We start from the raw sequence: 9,330 nt of genomic DNA, 5'->3' as shown, positions 1-9,330 counted from the left end.
TGTATGCTTAAAGCATAATCTGATTATGAAGTGGAATAACTTTACTAAACGTGAGTAGAGGTATATAAAATTAGACTAAAACTGACAATTTTTTTCAGGTACTTGTGGGTTTTAGTAGTGGTTCAACGATAAAATTCGAAGGTAACTGTTTTGAAGTTTGTTAGGTGATATATTTGAAATGGCTTAATTGCAGTAAGATTGGTATGTCCCCGTTCTAAGAAATATATGTGAATTGCAATTTTTTCTATTCCAGCTTTCAAACCCGCTCAGCTTAGTCACTCATACCATGCTACTGTGTTTAGAGACGAATGTGCAAGCCCTCACTTGACATGCGTTCCAAAGGATGAATGCGTGACGGTTACTCCTGGTATGTCACGTTTTTTTGAAATATTTAAAATTGGTATTAATTTTATTTTAATTCGGACAATTGTTTGCATAAAAGTAAATTACTTAATTACTATTTTATTACATATGTTATGTTAACTCATATTTGAGGATGCCTGAATAGCATTAGCTATATGAATAGCTTAAAGTAGCATTACTTTCTAAAGGCCCTTGAATTTTCATAATTACAAAAAACGGCGTAAGTATGTTGCAACTCTTGCTTCCTGGTTTATGAACTCAAAATAACTAAGCAGGCACTTATACATAATCTGATAATGGGATTTTGCATACCCTAGGTGGCCAGCTTGAAGGGAGAATATGCCCTGTAAACTTTGGGTTACTTTGGTGGCTACTGCATGTTTATACCCACCAATGAGAAAGTGTACTCTCGCTCGCAAGTACAGGTACAGGACTACTGTGAACTCCTGAATAGCAGATCTTTCTATATCCAAAGCTCAAGGGTAAGTGATGGATTAGATTGGATGTTTTAACTTATGGATTGAAAGATTTTAATCATTATAATTAGCTGAAGTGTGCCTTGTAGGAATCATTAAATTGGACAGTGTAACGTTGACATTTGTTTTCATATCTGAAAAGTTTTGGGAGAAAAATTAAAATGGGATTGGGATTTTAAAAGCTTGTTTGATTAAAATTAAATGATTCGATAAGGCTTTTGGTTTGATTTAAAATGGGAATTCGGGATTAATTTGCTTTGGTTTGATTAATAAATATCGGGTTGGAATTAAGGCTTTGGTTTGATTATAAATTATCTGGGTTTGAATTAATGCTTTGTGATTAAAATGATCGGGAATTGATTAAAAGTTTGATTAAATGATCGGAATTGGTTTGTGATTAAAATGAGGGGTAATTTGATTCTGGTGGGGAATTAAGGTTTGTGATTAAAATGATCGGGAATTAAGGTTTGTGATTAAAATGATCGGGAATTAAGGTTTGTGATTAAAATGATCGGGAATTAAGGTTTGTGATTAAAATGATCGGGAATTAAGGTTTGTGATTAAAATGATCGGGAATTAAGGTTTGTGATTAAAATGATCGGGAATTAAGGTTTGTGACTAAAATTAATTATCCGTTAAGTTTGTGACTAGGGAGTATGATTTAAAAATATGGTGCTTTCAGACTTGGACTAAAATACTTGTGCCTCTTGCCAAGCCAGGAAATTATGCCAATATTCATAACTCAGTCGTCAAATTGGTATGTAGACGGTGGATTTTTTTTTTTTCGCTCCGGAGTCGAAATATTTTCCCCTAAACACCAGTTTGTTTTAGGAATGGACTGAGCTGGAGAATTTGGTCCGGTCAAGGAAAGTGGATTTGAAGATAGACATCTACTATTGGCTGGATGCTTACTGGGAAGACAAAACCCGGGATCGATGGGAGTGGCGTACCACAGAGGAAGAGATACAGTGGGAGAAGTAAGCTGGAATATTTTAATTTCGATTATTTATCCAGATTCCACTTTACCTGTTTTTAAGTATTCCTATAATAGAATGACAACCAAACAAACCTTTACATGATAAATAATTATTCTCCATTGTTTTATCGCATTCTGTGGTTTCTGTGGGAAAACTTTACAGGATTCTGAAAGGGACCAAGTGTGGTGAAGAAAACTCTTAGAATTGTGAGTGAGAAGAAAGATTGTATGGGGTTCCTCTACAGCTCGTCGAAAGACTGCCTTCTGTTGCACAAGGTGGACTGCTTTAAGAAACAACTGTTCCTTTGCAAACTGGGTATGGTGCAATACAATAACTTTCTTTCATTGTGCAATGGGGGTTGCTGACTGATAAATTTTGAAATAGTTTGAAAAAGCCTCGGAATGGTTGTTAAGAGGTTCTGTAAATATTGAAAGTTTTGAAAATTTTACTAAAATTTCAGGTGTTCACGACAACAGATGCAATGAAAACTCCAATAACTTATGCTGTTACTCCTCTTCATATGATTATTATGCACAGAATCTCTTGGGAGGTAAGGAATTCCTTATGGAGTCAGGGAGTGAGTATTTTAATTGGTGTAAATGAAACTTGAAATATTATGACTACTGGAAAGTTTATGTTGAACGCGATATGTTATTTCAAAGGCATAATCCCATGAGCGCTTAGTGCTAAAATATTCTTCATAACAGGTCCTGGTACTCACAGCTCCTTCGGAGATGCCAAGGAAGAATGCTGGATTAACATACCAGCTATTGGGAGCTTGGTGGAGTGTGATAAAGGTAAGCTGACTTGAGTGATCGCTTTATAAAAACTTTATTTTGATACGATGGAACTGTTAGCCCACAATTTTATTTCATATTTAATAGTGATTGTAGCTCTTGGTTATATTTTCAAATTTTGAAAAGGGAATATAGGCGACTAGCCAACACTTTTATTTCATATTTAATAGTGATTGTAGCTCTTAGTTTTATTTTCAAATTTTAAAAAGGGAATATAGGGGACAAGTGAAGTTTAAAATATTCAAGCTTTCCCTTAAATTTTAAATGTAGCGTCAGAAATGAAACGCGAGATAGGCAGTCTGGAAACTATATTGGTCCATGTATTTGCGAGGAATTGGGAAGGTCTCGTGGCATAAATCCCGTTTATTCTCCCTCTTATAATTCCTGATCCTTTTCCTTAGGTGTAGAAGGAGTAACACTTCTTTGTGTGATCGATTGTATTATATATGTCACAGCTGAGGCTGTGCATTCTGTCTTAGGATCTTTATTGTAGTGCTGATATTTAAATTTTTGTTTAAATTTTGTTTCTACCAGCGTTGGATATAGTGGGCAGGTTTCAGCCCTTCCCAGAGCCTGTGAGGATTGACACTTCTTACTATTATTTCACAACAAACGATTGTAGAGGGGATAGGCTGGCTGTGATTCCCAGTCGTGAAGTGCACAACTTTATTGTTGGTTACATGCTCACAGAAGAGAAGACCTTCTCGGACTTCAGGTTTATAATTGGCTTAAAGTATGATGCTGATGATGACAGATTTACCTGGGATAATGGTAAGTATTAGTGAATTTGATTTCTCTTAAGACTGTATTGAAAATCAACCAAGATTCTTTTAGTTGTAATTATGTTCTTGAGCATGGAAATAAAAACCAACCTGAAACTATGACTCTTTAGCTTATGATAAATCTAAATCGGTTTCTGTTATCTATGTCATTGTGAATCCATCTCCATGTTTTAGGTAAGTTAATAGACTACTATAACAAAACTTACTGGGCTGATGGTCAGCCAAACAAGAGAAGCGGTTTAGGGCCAAAACCATGTGTTGCCTACAAGAAAACTGGAGTTAATGCTTTTTCATGGCACTTAATCCCAACGCCTGGGTGTGAAGGTGGAGATGCAGTCAAGGTGTGTGAACTACCAATGTAAGTATATCCAATTTTTGTATGAACGTCCTTTGTACATATGAACTCTAGAACATCAAAATAACCTATATATTTTGGAATACCTAAAATCTTTTAAAAAGTTTTAATTATCATTTCAGTGAATTTTATATTTGTAAAGTAGAATACTCCAAATCTTGAAAAGCTCCAGTCTTTTCATTCCAGTGAAATTTAGAAAATACTAAACCAGAAATCTTGGGAGGCTTTCAGTTTAAACCATCCTCATTCCAGTAAACTTTAGAATGTTGAATACCCTATATCTTGATGCTTATATTTATGCTTTCTAGCTGGCCCATCCTTATCCCAGTGAATTATAGAAAAATACCTATATTTACGTAGTTTCCAGGAAGAATGCCCTATATTTACGTAGTTTCCAGGAAGAATGCCCTATATTTAGTTTCCAGTTATTATAGAATGCCTTTACTTCCAGTCGAAGCACAAACATTGTTCCAACACAGCAGAAACTGCAATGTGGCCAAAGACTCGAAAGAGGTGTTCTTGCAAGATCAACGTACTATGACTTCGACTATAACCAGGCCCAGTATGGAGAATTCCCCTGGCATGTGGGTACTTCAGTTATTTTGTATTAGAATTAATGATCTTCATTTTCAAGAGTATGCTTAGAAGTAACTCTTATTACGTGAATTAAGGTATAGCTTTGAACGTTAATGCCATTTGGCGTGTGGCACCTCGACAAGATTTTATATTTAGTAATTTCAAAGTTTGGTTAGAATGATATTCCTTATCACATTTCAGGTTGCTGTAGTCCAGTCACAAAACTACCACGGTGGAATAGTGCAGCTTTTCGTCTGTTCTGGTGCTCTGATTCACAAGCAGTTTGTTCTAACTTCTGCTCACTGTGTGGCTATAACAAATACAGATTTCTCGGCAAGTGTCTTAGATGAATTAGAAATAGGAAAGTTCTTCTAGTTTTGTAACCTTTCTACGATCTGTAAATGGGGTTTGCATGAACCTAGAAAAAGCAGATCTGGGTGTGGTCTGAAAATTAAAAGGCTAAAACCGCAGGTTTTCCCTAGTTCATGAAGATACATAGTTATTAAAAGTTGCAAATGTACAAAACGGTGGTATTGATTATAGTGTTTTAAGGTCTGATAGATTTAAATCCTTAACAGGCATCTTTGGGCGAGTGGGATTTATCTGATGAAGCACATCATGTCTTTGACACGGAGTTGATAAAGATCGTGGACATCATAATCCACCCAGGTAAGGGAAGGAAATGGTATGTCAATTTTCTAAAAAGACCTTAACGGCCGAACTCTTGATAGTTTTGATTTAGTTTTTTCCTAGTTTTTTTTTTTTTTTTTTTTTTTTTTTTTCCACCTAGCAGTCTTACAGATTTTTATTGTGGAGTTTAAATTGACAGGCTACAAAATCGGTGCTGGTGAACACAATGACATTGCCTTGCTTCGTCTGGAACGTAGTGTCGATATTGTCAGCCACCCTCATATAGGCTTGGGATGTGTACCATCACCGGAGCTCTTCTATCAGCATCAGGGACCGTGGGAATGCTTCACCCTTGGCTGGCCAGAGCAAGCTCTTAAGGTAAGTTTAGTTCCTTCAAGTATTACTTTGAAGGTAGTAAAATGCAGATACTGAGAGGTTAGGATTTTGAAAATATTTTGATAAAACTTTAAATTTTCTTGCAGGAGAGGAGAGTTCTTCAGAGATTGGAAACTGATTTGATACCTAAGAGGAAGTGTCTTGCTTACATGAAGAACTTGGCCCCTAATTACTACAATCCAGCAGCATTCGGCTATGGTGCAGCTGAATATGGCTATGACAAGAAGTATGGCTATCATCATGTGGCTTACAAACAACATGGTTATTTCGAGTAAGTGGAATGTTCATTTCACTGCATTTCCAGTAAATCCCTACCATAAGCCTTGTAAATAGACAAGATTAGGGTAACAATTGCTGACTGTAAATTAACAAGATTCATAAGATAGAGGTAAATAAAAAGGTGAAATAATGTAATATTTGGGTGTTAAAGTATTTAATCTTGCAGCTCAAGAATACCGGACCTGTTCTGCACTGAAACGTATGGAAGTGATGATTGCATTGTAAGTTATTTTTTAAGGACTTCATTAATTTTTAAGATGAGTTTCATTCCTTTAAAAGAATATATTAAACAATGATATTGATTGGAAATCTTAGCCAAAGCTCTATTCTCACTAAAATGCCAAAGTGAAGAGTGAATAGCATTAAAATTCCTTTGGTATGTAAGTTCCATTAATTACTTTATAACTACAGGATTTCTATAACTTAAACTTAGTAAATGTTGTCTGGATAATCTGGAGTTATTTCACTAAATTTATTTTCTAATTTCATAAGTTAACAGAATACTAACTTCCATTTCAGAGTGACAATACAGCCATTCTTGTCTGCCGGAAGCCTAGGTTTGATTTCGGCAACCCATTCTCCTCCAATGAGGAATACCATCAGCAAAGGAGTGGTCCCTCGAGGTACGATTTTGCCAACAGTAGGATCGTAAACTCCTATGGCCAGAACAGGTTCGACGCGGACCAGTGGTACGTGATGGGTCTTCGTCACTCTCTCTCGAGGTGTGGGCACAGGGGGAGGGGAGGTCCTGGTCCGTATGGCCCTTATGGGAAGATATACACGGAACCCTATCAGTTGTTCACTCCCGTCAGTGACTACCTTTCGTTTATTCACTCCCACACAGATACTGTCCGTGTTTAATTTGTAGTTGTGTTGTGTAAGGTTTTTAATAAATATTTTAGAATGTATATATTCTTTTTAATAAAAGTGGCTTGAAGATGACCTGGAAATTGTAGTCCTAACCTCATTGAGAGAGCTGTGGTACTGTTATATGGATTTTCTGGAATTCTTAGCAGTTTTCTTTGCCATTATTCGAAAAAAAAACTAAATGTATGCAATAACGATATAGATAGTTACTTTAATTAGGTTCTAACTGTGCAAGGCGAGGCGAGGGTTCTACCAACAGACTCATGAAGGTCATGAATGAAACTGGAACGTAAGGGGGAAGTACTTGGCAATGCAATGATAAAGCATTTCCAGAGTGTGCTGTTATAACATGGAGTACTTTTTAAACTAAAAGAAACTTTATAGACAGGTTAATGTAGTATGAATTCTAAGGAGGAGTTGGAGTTATATGAACTGTCCTCCCTTCCATGGGCAGTCTAATAACTACCATGTAAAGAATTTCTTTGGATACTTTTGTTTCATGCCACTTAAAGGGGTAGTGGCAGCGCATTTCACTGAGCACTATTTACTTAGTCAAGGTTCCATGCAGTGCTGAATAATCCCTTGGATTCCAGTGCTTGGCTTTTAAGTCAATCTCTTATTCCATTCCATTCAAGGCTCTCTGCAGCTCCTCAGTGGCGTGATCGGTATGGTCTTAACCTGCCACCTCTGTGGTCGCGAGTTCGATTCTCGAGCATTCCATCGAGGTGTTAAGAGATGTGGATATCTGGTGATATAAGTTCACTCTCGACGTGGTTCAGAAGTCGCGTAAAGATGTTTGTTCCGTTGCTGAATAACCACTGGTTCCGTGCGACGTAAAAACACCATACAAACAAGGCACTTTGCAGCTCCCCTTCGCCTCCTAGTTGCAACCCCTTACATTAATTTTACCGTACCTCTGTTCACATTCTTAACCTCAACTTCCACCCTCTCCTAACCATTGTTCCATTGTGCAGCAGTGAGGTTTTCCTCATGTTACCTGTTTCAACTCTTCCTTTTGGTGCTGAATGACCTTATAGGTCCCTGTGGCCTAAATATGTATACTCCATTCCCATCGTTCCATGAAAAAAATCTTAAATTCTTTTAGGGAATGTAGCTAGGCAATTGTTAGTATGACCTTGTTTTCTCCAGGAACTACAAGACTAGTAGTAGTTATTTTTGTTTGAAGTGTTATACAATTTGTTTGACAGGCTGTACGTTGTGACCAACATAAGATTAAATTTTCCTTGGATGTTGAGAATGCTCTTTGTTGAATAAACGAATGAAATATCTTGGCCAATGAAACTGTGCATGATTTGAGGTTTTAAAAATTGTCTTCTAGAAGGAAGTCTAGTATTTAGCATGAACGCTCGAACACTTCGTGGTTAGAATAGATAATGGGTTCAAAAGACCCCATTTACACGAAGATTAGTTGCCCTAAGGTCAAACCTTACCAAACCGCGTTCAAATTTAAGGAACTTGAGTGGAGAGAGCCAAGGTCAATCTTCCTGCGGGCATCACCATGAAGCACTTGCCCCTTGAGTGGACGGAGTTGAAGAGCTTCCTTGAAGCTAATACGTGAGTGCTGGTCTGTTAAGACAAGGTGGACAGATAGGACATAGGCACGGACACGAATGTTAATGATAAAGTACAAGTCCCCCAATATAATGGGATCCACCTGGTGAGGCGGTAGAGAGAGTGATTGCTTGGCTAATGAACCGAAGTTCGCTGTGGACAGGCAGTTCGGAATGGGAATGTGGCAATTTTAAATCTGTATCGGAAAATTACGCATGGCTGCTCGTGAGGATTTGTAGTTGTATTAGTTATGTCATTATTTAACTACTGCACAGATGGAATAACAGTTTTACATCATCCTGGTTATAGTGGATTTAGTTTGGAGGTGGTACTTCGCTGGTAGAATGTTAAATTTGGTTCGAAGTAATTGAACTTAGAAACGTGGTTGCTCGCTGTATATAGATTAATTAGGTTTCTTTCAAAAATCTCTTTTTAACATTTCTGAATTTTACTGTCAATTTGTATTGTTAATGTTTGGTTTCCTTTGATGTGTGTGTGTGAGTGAGAGAGACGCGCCTGGTATAAGGATTATCGAAACCCAACCTGAGGCAATGCTAAACTCAGCCAAACGACCTGTTTTACTGACAACCATGGCGGCGTCACCGTAAACATTTTCAGATCGTATGATGTTCCTTTGCTGAATTTCAGTCCTTTCACTAATGCAAGTCAGGTCCACAGGCTGCAATAGAAGGTTTGTGAGGACCAAGGAGCGTTAATGCATTTTTAAAATCCATTCCTGATTGATAATCGTACGTTTAGGTCAAGCCTTGATGAGCTCTTTGTTAGTAGTTTGTGCCGCGCTCGTTCTCTCGTATCAAACGTATTACTATTATCGTTTGTCTGAAAATTAGATAATCAGTCAGCCAGGTGTTTGTTAAAGTCAACACATGTATATCACAAAATAACCACACAACTTCACTGGGTAAATATATATTCTTACTACTCGCGTTAGGCTGCAATGCGATGGGAGGGTTTTTAGATTCCATATTCGGAAATCTGCAAAGAACTGTTTATCAAGTATTAGCTTTCGAACACTCGCAGTCAGTGCATCGGTACCTGATGAAGATGACTTTGTAATAAGTTAAAGAATCTGGAATCTAAACCATCCCATCTCATTGAAGCCTAACACGAATGGTGTGAACTCATATATTTGCATGTAATATAATATTCCTCTTGTTAGGATGTCTTTTCCACTTTTATAAGTAGGGACACGTTGCAAATTAATTATAAGACTAGAATGCTATCCGTATCCATAGTTAG

At 37.2% G+C, this 9,330-nt stretch overlaps 1 protein-coding gene across 1 annotated transcript in view; it reads left to right on the top strand.

Moving 5' to 3' along the window:
* LOC135204108 (uncharacterized) overlaps window positions 1-6,573 on the top strand; it is a 10,121-nt gene extending 3,548 nt beyond the window's left edge. The window contains exons 2-17 of the mRNA XM_064234114.1: window positions 99-141; window positions 254-367; window positions 681-845; window positions 1,671-1,816; window positions 1,979-2,131; window positions 2,277-2,366; window positions 2,524-2,613; window positions 3,148-3,384; window positions 3,570-3,753; window positions 4,202-4,334; window positions 4,528-4,659; window positions 4,905-4,995; window positions 5,156-5,334; window positions 5,439-5,623; window positions 5,798-5,852; window positions 6,151-6,573. Coding sequence (XP_064090184.1) covers window positions 2,044-2,131; window positions 2,277-2,366; window positions 2,524-2,613; window positions 3,148-3,384; window positions 3,570-3,753; window positions 4,202-4,334; window positions 4,528-4,659; window positions 4,905-4,995; window positions 5,156-5,334; window positions 5,439-5,623; window positions 5,798-5,852; window positions 6,151-6,492 — 1,806 coding nt within the window. The 5' untranslated portion in view covers window positions 99-141; window positions 254-367; window positions 681-845; window positions 1,671-1,816; window positions 1,979-2,043 and the 3' untranslated portion in view covers window positions 6,493-6,573. The remainder of the gene's footprint in view (window positions 1-98; window positions 142-253; window positions 368-680; window positions 846-1,670; window positions 1,817-1,978; window positions 2,132-2,276; window positions 2,367-2,523; window positions 2,614-3,147; window positions 3,385-3,569; window positions 3,754-4,201; window positions 4,335-4,527; window positions 4,660-4,904; window positions 4,996-5,155; window positions 5,335-5,438; window positions 5,624-5,797; window positions 5,853-6,150) is intronic.
* Window positions 6,574-9,330: the final 2,757 nt, after the last annotated feature.

The sequence above is a fragment of the Macrobrachium nipponense genome, chromosome 44 (assembly GCF_015104395.2).
Source record: "Macrobrachium nipponense isolate FS-2020 chromosome 44, ASM1510439v2, whole genome shotgun sequence".
In the NCBI taxonomy this organism is placed as follows: Eukaryota; Metazoa; Arthropoda; class Malacostraca; order Decapoda; family Palaemonidae; genus Macrobrachium; species Macrobrachium nipponense.
This window is presented reverse-complemented; position numbering and strand designations above follow the sequence as displayed.